Source organism: Halichoerus grypus, chromosome 10, assembly GCF_964656455.1.
Source record: "Halichoerus grypus chromosome 10, mHalGry1.hap1.1, whole genome shotgun sequence".
NCBI lineage: Eukaryota > Metazoa > Chordata > Mammalia > Carnivora > Phocidae > Halichoerus > Halichoerus grypus.
The window spans coordinates 86,062,586-86,084,929 of NC_135721.1; the positions used below are offsets into that span (position 1 = coordinate 86,062,586).

General features: G+C 38.6%; 1 protein-coding gene across 2 annotated transcripts in view; it reads right to left on the reverse strand.

Annotated features, from left to right (window-relative positions):
• Window positions 1-642: 642 nt before the first annotated feature.
• TMEM182 (transmembrane protein 182) overlaps window positions 643-22,344 on the reverse strand; it is an 86,594-nt gene continuing 64,892 nt past the window's right edge. For both annotated transcript variants that reach the window (XM_036089530.2, XM_036089527.2), the window contains exons 4-5: window positions 20,594-20,731; window positions 643-2,851 (exon numbers count right to left, since the gene is read on the reverse strand). In XM_036089530.2, the coding sequence (XP_035945423.1) occupies window positions 2,631-2,851; window positions 20,594-20,731 (359 nt within the window). In that variant the 3' untranslated portion in view covers window positions 643-2,630. The remainder of the gene's footprint in view (window positions 2,852-20,593; window positions 20,732-22,344) is intronic.

The window sequence follows — 22,344 nt, forward strand, 5'->3', positions numbered from 1 at the left end:
TTTTTTTTTTTTAGAAATTTTTTTTTAAGTCCTACCCTCAACCCCTAAATTGAACACTATTATTCAGCTTCTCTGTATGGTTTTTCCAGCTAGTCCCAGTGTAATGTCACCTGCTGCCCAACTGACTGAACCCCTAAACAAATACAGTATGGAAAGATCACAGCTTTCCCCAAAGTCCAAAGGCATGACTCAGCGCCCTCTTCACTCTTTCCAGAATATCACCAAAAAGGTATCTTATTTGTTACATTGAAACTTTATGATGCAAAATCAACACTCTTAAAAAAGGTTTTAACACAGTATTTGGAAGCGTCTGAAAATTAGTCAATACATAGAATAGAGACACACATACTATCCTAAATCAGACATAAGGCTGTTACAAGAATATACTGCATATTTCTGCTATTTTCAAGTATATTACTTATTGACACAGCACATACAACTCACCTTCCTTCCTTCCACGGATTGCTGGTAAGTAGATCAGGAAATGCATCTGAATTAATGTGATTGATGCATTACAACTATGAAATACTTCCAAAGTATGTATCTGTGTAAAAGTGTCATACACATCAGATATTCAGCCAATTGCCTTATGATAAATATATGGTAGCCGCATAAGTGTATTAGAAAATGAGGATAACCATCTGAAATTTATAAATATTCAAACCTTTACTGAAAGCAGCTTGTATGTGAAATTTAAATGACATATAATACACCAGAAAAAAGGCTCCATTCCAAAGTTCTACAAAAAGGAATTGTATTTACAGATGACATGAACTAATCAAATACAGCTAGCATCGTCTGGAAAACTTAATGGCATGCCATAACTTAATATCACAGTAAATATGCATAACAGAACCCATAATTATTTTTCTAATAATCAAGCCAAAAGCAAAGAAGTAAATGGAGCAATATAAAAATGAAAACAGAAAAAGACAAAGGCAAGTACCACAAAAAACATTTATAACTCAGATGGCTTGAGAAACCAGTTAAACCCCTGAAGCTTTTGTTTTTTTGTCTTATATTTTTGTGTTTTGTTTTTATCACATGCTAGTCCTCTCTGTCCCTAAACACTAAAATGCCCTCATGATTCTGCAGATACCTCAGAGCATGGCCATTCCTCCAGAAATCCCTCCCACTGAAAAAGGTTAATGGAAAGTACAGATGTGTGGAGAAGACAGGCAATCTCTCCATCAGGGGAACGGCTGAATGGAAAGCAATAGCCCCTCTGTCCCCCAGCATCTCTTAATTTGCCTCTGAGTCCTGCCTTAGGTAATCACAACAGCTGCAGAGTAAAACACTGTGCCCAGAACAAAGCTCGCATACCATGAGGGCTCTCTGTTCCCTCACCAACACCAAACTGCTTCTTGGTGGAGGTTTCCAAAATGCAAATGCAACGTGGGCTTCTCAGATGGATTTGATTTCAATCAAAATTAGTGCCAAACAAACATCTTTGATATGCAAAATGTCTGCATGTCTACACCAGCAAATAAGAAAGAATTATCCACCAACCAGCACCAAGTTTTCTTCCAAGACGTTAAAGTAATTAGCATATCTGTAAATGTTAAAATACCTGTTGTAAAGATGAAGAAACTGAGAGTCAATAATTAAGGGAATCAAATGATCAGAAGAACTACAACCCATAAAACCTTGGGAAAAGTTAATATTTCATAGTCTTTAATAAAGCAAGGCTATTATTTCATATGGAAATATTTTGAAAGTTTATAGCTAGTGCATATTAAAAGCACATTTCATCAATAAATTTTCACATGCTGAACATATTAGCATATAATTTTAAGGAGGAATTTTAAAATATCAAACAGAACTAAGTACTAAGCTAAGGTACCTGGTTTTTACATATTTTCAACCATATTACATATAATTAATCCACTGAGCTCCTAAAAATCCAGTCTGCATTATATGTAATTTGGTGTACAGATTTGCCACTTTTAAACATAGTTTAAGGTTATGTAAGCATGCACAATTAAGGGAATAGAATTAAGTGACCAAACTCCTGTTGGTAAGAGAGTGGAGTAAGTACGCGTCCTCAGTCAGGTTGTGGTCCATTTGAACTGATGGGTTTGCCTGGCTCTTGCCACAAGCACACTGTTATTTATTTTTAAGTCATAAATAATTATCTTACAGGAGTCAGTAATGTGTATGTGGAGATGCATGTGTGTGGAGAAGAAATGGGGTAAGTTCTCTGACAACATTTGTTTTCTGTTTAATTATTCTCCAAAGATTTTTTTTTTTTTTTAATAGCAGCAGAAGTGAATGCCAAGAAGGAAGCTTTAAATCAAAGCTTCACTGGCCCAGGTGGTGGTGTTATGCCATTATCAGGCCTTTGTAACCTGCGTGAGCTCTAACAGTTGCAATGAGAGGGAAGCCCATGTTACTGCTCCTTAGAGACCTAGGTTCTTGATAGCACCTACAGAGGATGGAAACGTGGACGTCTGGAAAGATTCTAAGACCTTCCTATTAGCAGAAATCACAAGTAAAATGTAAAAGCAAAATTCAAATACTAACTAAAAAGCTCATCTAATAATTCTACACTGGGATCACCAAAACAAAATGAAAAAAAAAAAAATCCTGTTTTAAAACCTCTCAAGAAAACGCTGGTGGCAACAGTTTGATTAGTGATGTATTTGTATATGCCGCCCAATAACTAGAAACAGTAATCCAGCTAATAAAGAAAAAAATATCCCCACCGGGGCCAGGAAAAATGACCAGCCATACAGAACAGAAGGGGTGAACTCCAAGCAGTCTCTCATTTTCATGTTTTTGTAGCCTTCCATGTCAGCCACCGCCTGGACCCAGATGACATACAGCATCACCACCAGGGAAAACAGGATGCCTGAGAAGGACAAAACAAAAGACCTTTAGTCTTTCTGAAGATGTTTTCCCAAGAACACTAACCAATCATTTGCCTGATGATATGTCTCTAAAAATACCATTCTAGCCAAATCACCTACTCTGTGTCATACCCTTTATTATATGTTTTATATGCATACTGCTTATCTTTAATTTTCAAAGCATTGAGATGGCAACATAAGAACAATGGCAACAGCTGACATGCATTTATTGAGTACTCACTGTATGCCAGGCTCTGTATTAGGTGTCTATGTACATAAGAGTCAAAGATCCTGCCTAGTGGAATTTCTCCTAACATTTCCCATCTGTACTATATGCCTGGTTTGGGGTGAGCACTGTAATACATTATTTATTTCAATTTGTACAATGAATTGATAAAATAGGTACTGTTGACCCTCGGTTTTAAGGATATGCAAACACAACCAGTAGCTTTCAGAGCCGCTTTTTAGCTCAGGTCTTTCCAACTATTATTATATTATTATAATACAGCTAACTAATGCTGTGGGTAATTTTGTCAATGAAAACACAAGCCAAAGTAAGTACCAGACAAAAACAGAGATGAAAGCACTGAACTAATGTAAAGAATAGACATGATTCTTTCAAATTGAAATACAGATGCTGAAGATTGATTATAGCATAAAGGTAACATTGCCTGGAAAGAATGAGAAAAAAATTAATGAAAAAATTCTGTGGAATGTAAAACCACAGGTCTAAGACCAAGAGCCTTATTAGACAAGAGAAAGGAACAGAAGTAGAATGGAGGGATGCAGGGAGGGAGCAATATGACCGAAGAGCTTCACGAATGCTAAAACTTGAGAATACTGCAAAGCATATACTTTTCCACGTGGCTGTCACTGAAATAACAGAAGGGAGCAGCCCCACTGTGCTGAGCTGCAAACCCAGGAGAGTCAGCCAAGCTGATACACGGGTGAGTGAGTGACAAGTCCCACACACAAACCACACAGCCTGAGGGATTCAAATTTGTCCCTGAGCAAAATATACTTGAGGTCATTTGCTAGTTGTCCAAAAGTTCAATCCAAACATGTCAAGGACCTATTATAGTCTTTGAATTAATGAACGAAACCATCAGGCATAAAATCTCCATATTCTAATTGCGAGCCAGTCTGAAAGGTAAACATAACCCTGTGACTAGGAGCAGAGATGGAGGCATATTGGCAGGACAGAGTAGCTTTTAAGAGCCTAGCCATTAATCACCCTTCTCCAGTTAATTGTGCTCCTACAGTATTTAGGATGTCTTCTCTCTCTTGGGCCATCCATTTCGTAAAGAATCCTGAGAGGTACACACAAAAGAAGACGGGCTTATAAATATGCCAAGGTGAGTCTTAAACTTTCTCATAATCATGATACAAACACAGAGCAATGAAGAATCAACATAGATGCTTCACTAATAAGAAACATCCTTCACACTGTGGTCTGTAATGTAAATGCAAATACTGGAGCACAGAAGAGTGCAATTTAACCACTGAACAACAGCTATGTCAGAGAGAAATAGTAAAGTCATAGCCGGAGAGCAAACTCCTTGCAAAGCCGTACCTCAGATGCTGACAACAATATGGCAATGCCATGTGTTGTTGGGCAACTCTGTGCATTTCAATACATTTTTCTGCAAATATATAGACACTGCTCTCCCCTAATGTAAAGTTTTGGCTTAGTTATTTGCATACTATTTGCCTTATGCAAACAGACTACAAACCTTTGTTATTATTTGTTGATATGTTTCTTATCTCTCTTGCATCATGTGACTCTCTTGTACTTTCAGATAGTTTTATAAAAACAGAAAATTGCCTTTGTGAAAAACCAGTAGCCTTATGCATATTTTCTTTCAAAAGTTGCAAAATCCATTACTGAATTTAGAGTATTTAAAAAAAAAATGTATTGCGGGGCACCTGGGTGGCTCAGTCCTTAAGCGTCTGCCTTTGGCTAAGGTCATGATCCCAGGATCCTGGGATGTAGCCCCGCATGGGGCTCCCTGCTCAGCGGGAAGCCTGCTTCTCCCTCTCCCACTCCCCCTGCTCGTGTTCCTGCTCTCGCTATCTCTCTCTCTCTGTCAAATAAATAAATAAAATCTTTAAAAAAAATGTATTGCAAGTAACCATGTGGATGATTCTTAATAAGGAAGAATTAACTTATATTTTAAAATTGCTGTTATTTAGGGGCGCCTGGGTGGCTCAGTCGTTAAGCATCTGCCTTCAGCTCAGGTCATGATCCCAGGATCCTGGGATCAAGCCCCACATCAGGCTCCCTGCTCCCTGCCTGCTTCTCCCTCTCCCACTCCCCCTGCTTGTGTTCCTTCTCTCGCTGTGTCTCTCTCTGTCAAATAAATAAATAAAATCTTTAAAAAAATAAATAAATAAAATAAAATAAAATTGCCATTATTTGAAGAGCATTTACATCCTGAAAGCAATGAAAATAGGCGTTTCTATCACTACAGTCTTTAACTTGTTCACTAATTGAAGATACTGTCATTTAATTCATATCATACCAGTTTATAATTACATCTTCCCATGGGGTAAAAGAGTGTTTCCCTACCTATTAAATTGCCAGTGTTTTATACCAGTGTGTATATGTGTGCATGTGCGCACTCACATGCAAAGAGACAAACAGAAAGTAAATGGACTAAGAGACATTGGTAAGTATTTACACCAAAGGCCAATGGTTTAGCTGACATGGCAGCAAGAATTTATGATGGGGGGTTTACATAATGCATCTGGCCAACAGAAGAGTCAGGAGACTATTACATAGAGATAGACTGATCAAACAAATAAATATATTGAGGTTATTTGGAGTCATGTTCTTCACTGCCTGAAAAGGGAGTTACAAATTTGAAAAGGGGGAAAGCTAAAATAAAGCCTATGGTGTTTGTTTGGAATTAAATATATCAGTGTGAATTTATGGTTCTAGATAGACAGATAGATATAGAAGTAAAAGTGTGTGTGTGTGTTAAGATACACCCGTGTGTATACACCTACATATATTTCCTGGCTCTGTGTCCTGGGAGGATCTGGGAGCAATAACACCCCAGTAGCATGGAGCACACCAAGTGTCCAGATCTTGGCTTCTAAATATCAGGAACCAGGCATCTCAAAGAAATAGGTGAATCCAGGCTGGGACAGAAAGTACAAGATAAGTCTGGAATGTCAGATATGCTCTCAGAATGGTGGGAGTGTTTCAGAAGCTAGCTCGAGAGGTTCCCCCTAGCCAGCTCTGAGGCAATCAGACTATCAGACCAATAATGATAATGGCACATGATACCTCACCGAATAAAAGAGAAATCCATGAGCCCACAGTGCTATAAATAAATGAATGAATACATTAGGCAGGGAGAAGGGAAAGCTTTTCCTTAGAGAATGCTAACTTATAAATGTAGAAGGAATAGTTCAATTAGAAATCACCATTTGGCAATCATTTAAGTAATAATTCAGGCAAGGAAAAAAAATGGATGCTAAAACTAGTAAATGAAATTTAATGAGAAATAAATATTTACACAGGCTCCAAGTCTCTTCCCACAAAACACTTACCAATTGTAAAGGGGAAAACAGTAATTTCATACTGAAGAAACCTGGCAAATAGCACCTTACTCAAATGATCAGAGTGCATATCACCGGTGGCATAGCATACTGATGTCACCAACCACCTTGTAAGATACAATGACAATAACACAGCATCACTGCTATGATAGACAAAAATGAAGAGCCTAAATCCAATCAGAAGGAAACATCAGACACACCAACTCAGGAACATTCTAGAAAATCACAGGCCTGTACTCTTGTAGAGTCGAGGTCATGAAGGTCTAAGTAGGACTTATTCTGGTCTGACAGAGATTCAGATAACATTACTACTAAATGCAAAGCATGTTGCAGGACTGGAGCCTTTTGCTAGAAAAGACATTGAGATAGTTAGTGAAAGGTGAATGGAGTCTCTGGGTGAAGGGATTTTTCAACTTCTATATAAATATGAAAATACTTCAAAACAAAAGACAAAATGAATGAATTAAAAAACACAAAAAAGCATGGTGGGAATCTGTGGTTATGTGCACTAGAAAGGACATATGCTGGCGGGCATGGGAGGACAGTATGTGTGTTCATACACCCAGAAAGACACATTTTCTTTTGGTGGGCTATTGTGATGAGTAATGAACAGTAATATTGCTGGTTTGGTTCACCTACCAAGTGGAGAGTATCATTTGGGGGAACACTAATGGAAAAATACTATGTTAAAATCTTAATTATTATCCCTTGATTTCTTAAAGGACTCTCATTCGTGAAAACATAAGTAATAACTGTCCTTGAGTAACAAGTGAGTTACATGTCAAACCCACTTGCCACTGTGATTTTAGCAGGAATAGAAAATATTGCTAATATTCAGGTAATAATTTATTTTTAAATTAAGTTATATTTAAATTTGGTCATATTTTGAAAGCATAATTTATTTCCAATTAAATTTAAAATACCTAATTGAAGACCAAAAAAATCCATAAAACAGCTCACTGGAGGCATAAAGTAAGGTAGCAAATCCCAAGAAGATTTGTGATAATAAAACCATGGACAAATAATTAAGTCACAAGAAGAATGCATTGGTTCTCTTACTAATTAGCAGTGTGGGGAAGAGCCACTCATGATTTTACAACTCTTACGAAGTTGAAAACTTTTCCTTCTAAATATCATGAATTCAATTTGGAAAGCATTTTCTCTGAAACAAAGGTCACGTAGTCACAAAGGGCCATTAGGAATGTAATTGCTAATGATAAACAATATGGAAATGTTCACAACGTGGAAAAAAAATACAAAAGAATTTCACCAACACCAAGTCACAGACTGAAAGTAAAACTGCATGTCCTCAATATTTTATGGAAGCAAGTATGGAAAAATAAACCAGATTTAAAAACACATTCCTAATAAAATAAAATAAAATAAAATAAAATAAAATAAAATAAATAAAAAACACATTCCTAGAGAAAAGTTAGCCACAGAAATGGAAACTCTTCAAAAAGGCAAATGTCAAACGTCTATATTCTTGCCTAGAAATACATATACCTGTATTAAAAAACAAAAGCCTTTTGGAGTTACTGAAAAACAATAAACTTGATATTTAACTGCTTAGATATAACTGAACTGCCTTTGAAATGTGTTTTAACAACTTCAATCATGGGCAGCTATTGGTTACTTGGGGAAGAATCATAAATTCAAGATGATTCCATTGGCCTCTTTTAGTCAGGCTTGCACACAAATTCAGTGACAACTCATTTCAGCTTTCTACGGGCACAGGAAAGGCCACGAATTCCATAGTCAAAAAAATGCATTATGAATGAAGTTAAAGTGAACAGTGAACAGTGAATTAGAATCAGAAAAATATTGCCTTTTCTCTAACTGGAGGCTGCATGTACTCTAGAGACAGGGCAATATTCAGCAAGAGCATCTAGAGAAACAGAGCTAGAATGTCAGCTTCATAAAATCTTAGGGATGATAGCATCAGCCTACTCCTTCTGTCTATTTTCAGAGGATGAAATGAGGTCTGCAGTCACAAGGTCAGAGTAGCCTGTGGCATAACTTAAACGGACACCCTGAGAGCAGATATAACACATTAGGATGAAGACATTCACAGACACCCTACAGTGGGGAAAAATTCCAAGGAGGTGGCAGGCAATGAGATTACTTTTCCAGGTGGAGCTCCCAGGAAGGTACAGAGAGGGTTCATGCTAACTATAGAAATGAAGAAAAAACCTGGAGTGTGGGTAAGGGTACAAAGGACAGCCGCGTTAATGGAATGGTGAACCTGGATCTGACATGCCCAGAAAAAAAACAAAAAGGAAACTTGATAAGCTATGTATTTACTATCATTTTCTAAAAGGAAACATAGCAATTCATCAAGAAATACATAATGAATGCCTTCTCAGACCTGCAGAGGAGCACCGAGCAGCATAAGTGACCACGTCCCCGCAAGGGGCTTTGGCAGAAGATCCGTAAACAGTCTTCATATAAACATTTCTGAAATTAGTCCATACTAATATTTGAAGGTATTATATTAAGCTCCAATAGTTTGAAGGTTGTTCTAATGGGTAAAAAGCGTTACAGATTCATTGTTTCTCTTTCTCATTTTTTTAACTGAGGTATAATTTACATAGAGCAAAATGTATGAGTTTTAAGTGTATGGTTTGATGAGTTTTTTTGTTTGTTTGTTTTTTTGGTTTTTTTTTGTTTTGTTTTGTTTTGTTTTGTTTTTTTAAGATTTTATTTATTTATTTGACAGAGAGATAGAGAGAGAGAACAAGCAGGCAGAGAGGCAGGCAGAGGGAGAGGGAGAAGCAGGCTCCCCGGCGAGCAGGGAGCCCGATGCGGGGCTCGATCCCAGGACCCTGGGATCATGACCTGAGCCGAAGGCAGCCGCTTAACCAACTGAGCCACCCAGGCGCCCCGGTTTGATGAGTTTTGATAAATGTAAACATCAGTGTACCCACAATCCATTAAAAATAGAACATATCCATCCCTGTCACTCCAGAGAGGTTCTTCAGGCCTCCTCACACCCCTCCCCCAAAGCATCTATCACTATAGCAGAGCTTTGCCCTTAGAACCTTGTAGAAATGAAATCATGACCATGTGCAGTCTTTTGTCTCTGGCTGTTCATACTCAACATGATGACAGAGAATTCACCCAGGTTGTGCATGTGTTAGTAGTCCCTCTTTTTTACTGCTGAGCACTATTCCCATTGTATGAACAGACCACAATTTGTTCATCCACTTATCTCTTGATGATCATCTGGGTTCTTTCTAGGTTTTGGCTATAATGAATTAAGCCACAATGAATATTTTGGTTTGTGATGTTCTAACTCAAACATAGAGTCTTGAAATGACCGATACTTTTCCTTAGACAAATGGTTTTAAAAAAGGAAATAGGCAACAGTATCTTTTTTTAAAATTTTATTTTATTATGTTAATCACCATACAATTACATCATTAGTTTTTGATGTAGTGTTCCATGATTCATTGTTTGTGTATAACACCCAGTGCTCCATTCACTACCTGCCCTCTTTAATACCCAACACCAGGCTAACCCATCCCCCTACCCCCTCCCCTCTAGAACCCTCAGTTTGTTTCTCAGAGTCCATAGTCTCTCATGGTTCATCTCCCCCTCCGATTCCCCCCCTTCATTTTTGCCTTCCTACTATCTTCTTTTTTTTTTTTTTAACATATAATGTATTATTTGTTTCAGAGGCACAGGCCTGTGATTCAACAGTCTTACACAATTCACAGCACTCACCATAGCCCATACCCTCCCCAATGTCTATCACCCAGCCACCCCATCCCTCCCACCCCCCACCACTCCAGCAACCCTAGTTTGTTTCCTGAGATTAAGAATTCCTCATATCAGTGAGATCATGAGATACATGTCTTTCTCTGATTGACTTATTTCACTTAGCATAATATCCTCTAGTTCTATCCACGTCATTGCAAATGGCAAGATTTCGGTTTTTGATGGCTGCATAATATTCCATTGTGTGTGTGTGTGTATGTGTGTGTGTGTACCGCATCTTCTTTATCCATTCATCTGTTGATGGACATCTTGGCTCTTTCCATAGTTTGGCTATTGTGGACATTGCTGCTATAAACACTGGGGTGCACATACGCCCTCGGATCACTACATTTGTATCTTTGGGGTAAATACCCAGTAGTGCAATTGCTGGGTCGTAGGGTAGCTTTATTTTCAACTTTTTGAGGAATCTCCATACTGTTTTCCAGAGTGGCTGCACCAGCTTGCATTCCCACCAACAGTGTAGGAGGATTCCCTTTTCTCCGCATCCCCGCCAACATCTGTCATTTCCTGACTTGTTAATTTTAGCCATTCTGACTGGTGTGAGGAGGTATCTCATTGAGGTTTTGATTTGGATTTCCCTGATGCCGAGCGATGTTGAACACTTTTTCATGTGTCGCATCAGTATCTTTTTATGAAACACGATCTTATGCCAAACTGCTAAAAGAGATGCTGGGCTTCCAGATGCTGTGGCAGTGACCTGCAGTGCACCTGCTCAGACTCTCCTCCACCCCCCCTTAAGAATACAGTCTTCCCTTCTCTTCCTCAAGCATCAGTTTTGTCAACAAAACTTTTGACAGCTCTTCAATTGTGTTCACTGTGCAATTAAACTCTCCAAATGCTTGGAGCACAGGGATGTTTTGTGACTGTTTTCTGAGTCAGAGTTTTGTTTTTTGTTTTAAACTGCATTTATGTATCATTTGAAATACACAAAATATGATGTATAAATGAATGTTATGAAGCTTCATTATAAAATGAACCCCTGTGAACTGGTCCCCAAAGTAGGAACCAGAATGCCACCCTGCATCTTTGTTTTCTGAGACTTCTTTGGAAAGACAGTTGTCCCTCAGGTATGTAGGTAGCATCTCTAGCCTTTAATTTAGAGGATATAAAAGCACAACCAAGGAGAAAGAGCTAGACCCTTTCTGAGAATGGGCAAGGGTTTAACCTCTTGGGATAGAATAACAGTGCTCCTTCATGATATGGATGACACTGGAGTCTATAAGCAGTATGCGTTTGAGGCCCAAATCCATAAAAGATTTTGGATAATGTCTGCAAATGACTTTATATATAGGGTCATTACATTTATGTATGTGTCTTAAAAACATAGAGTGTTAACTTTTTAAATGTAAGCGCTTAGTGCCACAGTATTTGCAAATGAGTTTGGCATGTGTTAACTTTTAATACAGTAGGAATCTTAAAAATTGCAGTGTTTGAGACCTTACTCAAATTTTAAGAAACCTTATGTGTCAGGCTAAAGGAGGAAACATGGTCATTAGTGTAGGCTATTCTCATAGATCCACTCCAGAATCTAAAATGCATACTTATTTTTCTAAACATTACATGGGGAAAGGAAAATTTGCTAATTCTACATTTTCTCAAAAGTAAGACTTACTGCACCATAACATACTTTCAAAGTAGTTATGTATCTGTTAGTTCATTCACTAAAAAGTTAGTTTTTTCGGGAAATACACTAGAAGTTCTTAAAAATAATTGTACTTTTGTAATAGTCCTTCTTTACATTAAAATGCTATTCCTTTCTCTTTCAGTTACATTATGCTCATTTTTACATGTCATTTTTCAGAAATTTTAAAACTGCTAATGCATAATGATCAACCATAAACAATTTTCACTCTTCATTTTCTCAGACTCACTTTCCACTGATTTTTCTCCAATTTCCTGAGATAGCCTGAATATCTTATATAGTTATAATTTCATGCCTGTATCTTTTCATTACATCTATCTGATTTCCAAATATTCATAACTGCCCACACTTCACCACACTACTGTCCAAATATATTAACTGCTTCTTCCCTTTCATTTTCTGGCCTCATGTTTTTATTTAGTCAACCAAACCTATATAATGTCTATTGGATTTCTCAAATATTTATTACTTTCTTAGGTTGGCATAATCTTGGTAGGCATTAAACATCTTGCCTATCCCATACCTGTACTCCCTTGAGAAACAGTTATTGACAGAGAATGATCATGAGGGTTTATCCATCTGTACAAGTCATTAGGGATTGCATCTAGAAAGTGGATTTTCATTTAACACCAAGGAAGTGTTTACTCACAGTAGATGAGTTTCACGAAGCAGGAGGTGGTTGAAGCGCACAGGCTTGGCTTCTGACTGCCCTGGTTTAAATCTTACCTCAAAGGTGTACTGGCTGGAAAGCTTTACACTTGACTAGCTGAGTAACCTTGAACAAGTTCTGTACTTCTCTGTGTCTCGGCATCTTTGTTGGTAAAATAGAGGTCATGCAGGTGCCTACTGCAGAGAGCAGTCATAAGGAATTAATGGAGATAACGCACTTAGCAAGGTTCCTGGAACAGGGCAAGCGCATAATAAGCATCGGCTAGTTTTGTTATTATCATTATTTTTATTGAGCTTTGGCATGAACTACTGCCAATGGCTAGCAAATATTATTCTCTGAAATCTTTTAAAGCATCAGAGCTTCTCATATGACTGGGCTATTTTAGGGCTAGTCAAGACGCAAGGGGATAAACTGCCACAGTGCCTTCCAGTTCCGAGATTCCATGAGAAGTGAGGGAGATTGTCTGCCCATGTCTTATTAGAATCTTCCACCAGGTGGCACCAGTCACTCCACAGGCCCATCGCTGAACATTTCAGAAAGGGTAACAGGTGAATCCAGACTTGTGCTCACTTATATATATTAAGGACATTTTCTGTCTTAAGTGTCCAGTGAGCAAACTTCCTGTCCTTCCCCCAACAACCTTTTAGTTACAGGAAGTAAAAATGTTTTCTAGGACAAACTTAGCATATGTCAATCTGGTCATTCAGGGGAGTCTATTACTAATGTGTTTCTCTTTTGTACAAGTAAGTATAATGGGTGGGGGGAAAAGCCTCAGAAAATGCATAAAAATTTCAGTTAAAAAAGCAGTATGCCTTATTCATTCACTACTAGTTATTTCTGAGCAAATTGACTATTTGGGGGAAGGGTGTGAAATAAAACAGAATATTTGTAAAGAAATTAAATGCCTTCTGGAACTAAGTTAATAGTAGATGTTAATGATACACATACTTTAAAGGAGAGTGAAGCAGATGGAAATTCATTCTGCCTTTCCACCATACTAAAACCTAACCCCAAACCAGAGATGCCATTTATAAAGTGGAAAGGATCTTGTCACCCACACATATGAAAACTCCCTTTCAGTGTGGAGGTTAATTATATCCCATAATAAAATATCATGTGAGTAAAAGCATTCATTTGCCAGGACCTATAGATCTAGTTCTCAGAAGAACCACACAGATACATTTGTAAAAGGGGGTGGGGGCCATTTATTCACATTTCCAGTTCAAGGTTTTCCAGGAAGTCCCACTAAAGCTATTACTCAGCTGACCTCTCATAACCTAGATTCATCTGGGCAGGGGCTGGACCATCACCCAGAATGTTTCCAATGAGAACACATATGCACACCAAGCCCAAGTAAGAGACTCAGGAGCACAACAGCTCTCTCCAGAGAAACCACTCTGTGTCTCTTCACCTGGCTGGGGTGTTGGAGGCTCACAGGACTGGGTCTCACTTGTGCCTTCTGAATTCTTTCTCTGGGGACCTTTCTCTTCACTGGAGCATCATACATCTATTATACTGGTGCCCCATTCCAAACTGAGTGGGGATAAGTCTGATCCTAACAGCCTGTTATGCACATTCTAACTGATAAGCAATGTGGGGAAAAATACTTTGAAGAACTGAGAAAGAAAAGTTATAGGCTTTAAAGTATTTTTGTAAATAAAAATTCTTCAGAGCTCTTTCCTCTTTAATATTGACCAACGTTGACTGATTCTAGCACTTGACATTTTGATGAAATGACATATGGAGGAAACTAAAATTCCACATCAGAATTTGAAGAGAGGCCTTTGACATTATTATAGTATCAATATCCAAAACAATACTTTTCCTGAACAAATTCTCAAATATGACAACTGAAGGCACAAAGCCAGGGTACAAAGCAAGTACTTCTAGAAACATAAGGGTGACTGGTTCTTCCAGAACTACTCAGAAAGCAGATCTAGTGTACAAAGCCTCTGGACTGAGCAAAAGAGAAATCCAAACTGCTGTTTTGTGTTTCATAAAAATCAGAGACAGTCACTACCTCAAAAACTAATGATGTAATGTATGGTGATTAACATAACATAATAAAATTTAAAAACAAAAATCAGAGACAGGAATTCTACTACAACAAGCACATCTGGCTAATGTATCAGTAACCTACAGTTCTCATGAGTCACCCTTTTGTTTCCATGCATACCTCCAACAGAACAGACCTGTGAATAAAAATGTGAAGTCCTAGACTTTGGTGAAATATTCTGTTCCCCACTAGGAGGTCATGCTTGTGATTTTCTCCTGAAAGCCTCCTTCTGGTGCACTAAGAAAGACACAGAAGCTTTAGAAAAGCCATTCTGGCAAGAATTCACTGGCCTTCCAGGCCTGTTCTGCTAACACAGAGGCCCCTTTGCTTGTCCAGGGTAAGTGGCTGTTTATAGTCTGGATCTCTCACGATATAGATGGAGACAGCAGGTGCAAGCAGGGAGATGCGTGTGCCTGTAAGTTTAGAATGCCTACCTCTAGGCTGTCAGCAATTCTTCCCTAATCCCTTCCTGCTCATGGTCTTCTGTTTCCTCCACATACTCTTCTCTCGCTTTGCTTTATCTGGAGGAAGACGTAAGGAGCAAGGTATGACACTGAGTGCTTCCTGGAAGCCACGTGTTCAGTCTCAGCCAAAAAAAAAAAAAAAAAAAGGAACATCTGAAATATGTCCCTTGGCTTCTGAGACTGATTTTTTCTAGGATTTAGGCAAAAAAGTATGTTGCAGTTTGGCATCCATCACATCTATCTTATTTCATATAGAAATAAATGTGATTTGCTGATGAGCTACTACAAATTCCATTGCTCTTTTGAAAGAAAAAGGAAAACAAACCACAAGTCCAATTTAATTCTGATTCAGTAGTTTATATATTTTGTACTCAGAATTTTGTATTCCCTTCATATCCTCTCACCTTTCCTATGTCACTTTTTTAAGAGGGTTCACATCACTACGCTTCTAGAAAGCATTGTCCTCCAGATCCAAAGGGAACAGGGATGAGCTGTGGAAGGATGTGCTTCCAGCGGTTTGTCCCACATAGCAGAGGATTTATAAAATTCATCCCAACTCACTCAGCTTATATCCCTGGTTACCAGTAATGGCTTGAGCAACAGCTGTCTGGGCAAGGAGCATCCTCTGTAGTGACAGAATGGGCAGGAGTCAAATCACTACTTTGCCCCCAAAGGACTAATTGTTCCAAAGGACCAATTACACTGCAAAGGTACCCTTGGCTCCCATTAATACCTCCTGGGTCTAGAATAAAGGCTGCTATATTCCTCTGACTTACAAGATGTCCATGTAGTCTCACCAATGTGAGGGTCCCACAAAGGATTTAGCTGAGATCCAGAAACTTTTCAGGCACCTCTACACAGGAGGGACTCTGTCGAGCTCTACATTCAGCAGAAAAATGTAAACCCACTTTGTCACTCAGGAAAAAGTGATTTCAATTACAAAAGAAAAACCTTTGTACCGTAGTATCTTGGTAAAATACCAATTTTAAGTTTTATGGCTTATTACCCAGTGATGTCAGTATCCCAGAATTTCCAGATCACGTCATTATTCTTTCCTGTACATTTAGAAGTCTTACTCATGCACAGCAATTCCTGTCTTGACGTCGCTTTGCCCAGATACTAGGAAGTTTCAGCTATATAATAATTTCCTCCATATACTTTAAACGTTTTGTAATGCTATGCCTACCCATTTTTTTTTTTTTTTAAGGTTTTATTTATTTGACAGAGAGAAAGACAGCAAGAGCTGGAACACAAGCAGGGGGAGTGGGAGAGGGAGAAGCAGGCTTCCCACAGAGCAGGGAGCCCGATGTGGGGCTTGATCCCAGGACTCTGGGATCATGACCTGAGCCAAAGGCAGACGCTTAACGACTGAGCCACCCAGGCGCCCCTATGCCTACCCATTTTAACTTCTGCATCTTTCCTGTCATCTTTAATATCACAGGGATAGGAGAAGACAAGCGTCAGCCCCTTTGGATCTGAAAGTTCTCTGGAAGTCCACATTAAAACGAATTTCAGCATTTGTTTAGGCTTTGTAGAGTGTGTGACAAGAACTCATTGCAACAGGGTCGGCGTTATAACATCCTGACAATTACCATACTCATGTATGTACCGTATGAGTACATACCAAATGCTTGTTCCAGAACTGAACCTCCTCGGGGAACACACGGCCTAGCCTGCCTGAAAAGGAATTTGCCCAGCTGTGAGGAGTGGCAACATACGCCCTCCACACTTTGCTCTGAGCCTGTTGACAGAGCAAGAGGAATACCATGGACCCCGCCCCTTACTCACAGGGACAACTGTGACATCAGCATGACTCAGCCATGCATGGAATGCTCAAAAACAGTCTTCCTGCTAATGCCAAAGAGTCTTTGTGCATGCACATACCCAGCATTGGCCATTTGGAATTTGGCTATTCCCCATTCTAAGGCCATCTGTCCAAATAAAGAGAGAGTGTACAATCTTGTTTGTGGCATTGATAAAACTGCCACAGCAACCCCAGGCCCAAGCTGCACCTGTTCCTAGCCAACCGGCAGAGCACAGAGCGTTGGCACAGGGCAGCACGGGAGGCTCGGTGAGGCAGGGAACGACGAGGCAAGCCGTAAGAAACAAAGAGATTCTAGAATACTAGGCCCACAGAATGAGATCTCCTCATTTTGAAAATATAAAATCTAACCAAAGAAAGCATTATAAATTCAATTCCATTTAACTCGGTAGATGACTATATGCGTGGTTCCATATTAAATGTGGCACACAAAAATTTGGGTGGCCGAAAAACCTAGTGTTTCCTACATATTTGCCAAGTGTTCATACAGGATAGCATGTAAGTTTCCACCTTCGACTCTGAGAGGCTAAGTTGCCTATTAACATTACCTGAGAATTTTGGTAATAAACATTGAAGAGATTTTAAAAATTCTTCTATCAAGAAGTACTGAAGATGAAGGATGATTTATTGGCCCCATAACTGCCTTACAGAATTGTGTTTCACTGTGGAAACTGACACTAGACTGTAAACTTCAATTATTCCTGAGAACATCACTTTTTCTACCCAAGCTAATTTTGTCTCATCCAACAGAATCTCTCTCTGTGTTCTGCGGGAACAAATGGTCCTACACAAACAATAAAGGATTCTGCCATGAAGGAAATTAAAAGTCAAGTTTGAAAGGAAGTGTCCTCATAATTGTCCAGTTTGGTTGTTTGCAGAATGGGTCCCAGAATACCATGGACACCTCTCAGTTCCCAGGGGACTTTAGAAGAAGATCTGAGCAAGGGGAACCCCAGCCCCATTCCCACACACAGCAAAGATTCATCACAAAAAGAAAAGCCACTGGTCACTGGCATATGAGTACATACCAAATGCTTTTACCTTCCTACAGAGTTCTCAGCCAAATGTAATTCTTTGGATATAATACCTTCTTGCACAATTTAAAAATGACCAACTTTTTTTTTTTTCAAAAGCACGAGACATACACACAGACACGCAATTCTTTGATCAGACTAAACCAAGGATCAGAGCGTTTCTGAGTTTAAAACAACCATGCTGTCCATATGTGTCCTAAACTCATGCTATTACAGTTGACACTTGAACACTGTGGGGTTAGGAGTGCTGACCTTTGTGCAGTTGAAAATCTGCCTATAAATTTTAACTCCCCCAAAACTGAACCGCAGTTAAAAATTTGCCTATAACTTTTTTTTTTGCCTGTAACTTTTGACACCACAAAAACTTAACTGTAGTTGAAAATTTGCCTGTAGCTTTGACTCCCCTAAGATTTCATGACAGCCTACTGTTGACCAGAAAAGTCTTACTGAAAACATAATCAATTAACATTTACTTTGTATATGTATCATACACTGTATTCTTACAATAAAGTAAGCTAAGAAAAGAAACATAAGAAAAACATAAAGAAAAAATAGATTTACAGGACTGTACTGTAAATTTACAGGACAGTACTGTAAAAACATAAAAAAGAAAAAACAGATTTACAGGACTGTACTGTATTTATCAAAAAAAAAAAAAAAAGTCCATGTATAAATAAATGGACCCACACAGTTCAAACCCATATTGTTCCAGGGTTAACTATACATATTTCCTTTATTGGAAAAGATTTAAAAAGAAAGGTAAGGAATGAGAAGAAACAAATATTTACACGCTCTAGTAGACAGCTGTTATTTCTGGGAAGACCATGGAAAAATATGCACCTTCACAAGACCCGGAACAAAGCAAAGGTAGAATGTGGTTTGGAGAAGGTAAAAACATTCGACTCAGAAAATGCTCAGTTTTATGGCATATAAGGGATTTGGTCTTATGGAATTATGAATTAAAGAAGAGAGATTATAAATTGAGATTAAAGTGAAAGAAGCCTGACACAAAAGGCCACACACTGTGTGAATCCACTGATAAGAAATATCCAAAATAGGCAAACCCACAGAGATAGAAAGTAGATGAGTGTTAACTCAGGGTCAGGGGGAAGGAAGGAGGGGAGACAATAAGGTCTCTTTGTGAGGTGATAAAAATATTCTGGAATTAGGGGCGCCTGGGTGGCTCAGTCAATTAAGCATCTGCCTTTGGCTCGGGTCATGATCCCATGATCCAGGGATGGAGCCCACATGGGGCTCCCTGCTCAGTGGGGAGCCTGCTTCTCCCTCTCCCTCTGCCTCTCGCTCACTCTGCTTGGGCTCTCTCTCTCTCTCAAATAAATAAATAAAATCTTTAAAAAAAAATATTCTGGAATCAGAGAGTGGTAATATTTGCACAACTCTGGAAATGTACTAAAAAACACTGCACTGTGTGTTATACACAAACAATGAATCATGGAACGCTACATCAAAAAATAATGATGTAATGTACAGTGATTAACATAACATAATAAAAAAAATCTTTAAAAAAAACCACTGCATTATATACTTTAAAATGGTGAATTTTGTAGGTAAATCCAGGCCCTTGAAAACAAGGTCCTTGAAAAAACCAGTGAGGAAAGAATTGAATAAAAGACAAAAGAATGACAGAATAGGTTGAACAGGACTCTTATTCACAGGATGGGTTTTGGTTTTGGTGGGTTGTTTCTTTTTCTTTTTTCTTTTTTGAACTCTTTGAACAGAGGATCCATATCTGATTATTCTTTTTATTCCCTCTACAGAATTAAGCACAATATTATGTAATAAGTGTGCTTAAAGGAACTGTTAATTGGTCATTGATTAAATGATGATGGACAACATCAGGAGCTGTCTCTGCAATGATTTAGAGATGACAAAACTATCCATTCTGTTTCTTTACTATCACTACCATTTCATACAGAAACACTTTGTCCTTCTGATTTGATGTTACGATATAGCATAGCCACGTACAATTTGGTCTTGGTCATAGTGATGTTTCTCTCATTTTCTAGAACTGTTATCTTTACAAATCACCTGTGCTTATATGTTTTCAGATTAATGTTCTGGCTTTTATTTTCCAATTAAATGAAAAATACTTGATATTCCTAAGACACACCTAGTCAATTATTTTTCTATTTATACTAAGATCACTGTAAAGGCATTAAAAAGACTAGTTGGAAAGCTGACTAAAACAAACGCAGGTTTCGCCAAAGAGAGAATGTGTTTCTATAATGCACATGAACCACAATTAAGAAAAGTGAGTGGTGACATTGTAGAAAGAGATGTTTTTTACCTGTGATAAATAAATCATGCCAGTTTGTAATATCATCATGAGGCTATGTCTTTAAGAATACACAGAAAAGTTCACCCATATCCTGATGTTACAGAGAGACATGCTATGAACCCATTTTACAGATAGAAAATAAACAGGTTAAAAGAGGCTAAAGAACAGAGCTTTCCCTTCTAGTGCCTTCTTCATACAACGTGGATACAGTGAGCAAATGCTGTGGAGCACGTGGAAAACGCAAAGTCCCTGGAGAAGGGTCTGCGTATAATGGGCACTCAAGCAAAACTGCATATGAATATCATTATATTACTACTACTAGAGGCCTGAAACGTGAAACTAGAAAAGGAAAATGTGAGGCTGTCGAGAAAAACCATGGCTGGAAATCACACCCTTTGCCTTGCACATACCTCCAGCAATGTACCCGCCTCCACCAGCTTTATAGAGAACGTGGCTCGCGAAGGGGGCTGCACAGATGATCAGAAAGCTCGCAGTCACCACAGCGACGACCCCCAGAAGCATCAGGACTGCCCAGAAACCACGGTAAACTGGAGACCCCACGGGGAAAAGGAGAAAAGAAAACCACATTTAGATTGTGAACCCCACTTAGATTGTACCACACAGTCAGTTTCTTTCCTCTTTATTGTTCTGATTTCAGTCATGGCACAGCTAGGCAGAGTCCCAAGCCATGGGTCCTGAATGACGATCCAAAGGAAACCTTACTAGATAATTTTGTACTTAGTGATGTCAACCTTCAACTAACTCACGCTTGTTATTTGCACCACACACATGCTCAGTACACTCTCGGAGCTCATTTTCCTGACCATGTTTTCCATTTTAGAAGTGGGGATGTTCTAGTTTTGGAAAGCGTTCCCTTGAGTAAGTACCTAGTTGGGTCACAGCTAGGTGTTTCATACCAAACATACAAAGACATGAAAAGGCACTCACATTTACAAACATTGCTTCTTACTACCACTGTCATCCCCTAGAAGCTAATAATCACCCCAATCCCCTAACAAAAAAGTACACTTCTATTTAGATTGCGACTCTATTGGAAAATAGTCTTCAGGTAAGAAAAATGGCAAACAAAACCAAAATTAAAGGTTTGTATAGACTGAGATTTTAAATCAGATATATTTAAGGCATACTACTTTCTACCAATATTTTTCTTAGAATGACTCAAAATGAGAAGTTAGAGTAGTCTCTTATGCATGGACCAGCATGGCTGAATTAATGGATGCAGCTGGTGATAAATGGATTGTGGGTTTGGTGATACATAGTAATCAAATAAAGAGGAATTCTAATGATCATTTTTGAGCGGGATAATTACTGATCTATTAAACAAATTCATCATTTCCCAAGGGCTAAAACACTAACATAAGTTCCTTTTGGTATAAATGAAGGAAAGCCCCATAAAACACATTAGTCAAATTACATTTTTTAATGAAAACATAGAATTTTATATAAGAAAGCAAAAAAAATGATTTTTTTCCACAAGCCCACCTGGCAAAGAAAAAACTGTGTCCATCAGCTGGAATCTTAGAGCAAGGAGTATAGGAAGGTGGAAATTTGTGAGGAGGAGGCATTGCATTTAAATTGGAAATGAAGGCTGGAAAATGTGTGGACACATGTGAAAGACAGGAGTAAAAGGCCGGCTTGTACCCCACATCCCATGCTGTTCGCCTGACAGTGGTTTCCAGGTTTGGGGTGTTAGGAATATTCTGTGGCTGCATTCAGGCTCCACAGGGAGCCAAGCAGTGGAGAAGTACTGACCATCTTTGAGTGTGGGAAGAGTAGCAAACAGTGAGCCAAACACATGCCATCCAGGTCATACAAGAATTTGCTGGAGAATTGGCAAGCTTCACATTTTACATTTTCATTCACACACACACACAAAGATTTCCTTCACATTGGTGAGCCTCACATTTTACACTTGCATTCCCTTCATTTACTTGTCTATCATGTGGTAGGTTCTGTGGCAAGTACTAGGAGTGAAAACATGATTAAGAGGCAATCCACAGAAAAAGGAGCCCATTCTGTGGCTCCCCTGACTTCAACTAAAACGTGGACACGCTTGGCAAACAACTATCTGAGGAGTCTGAAAAGTAAATAGCAAGTGGATTAAGGAGAGAAGTCAAACCCCAAGGAAAGATAAAACTGG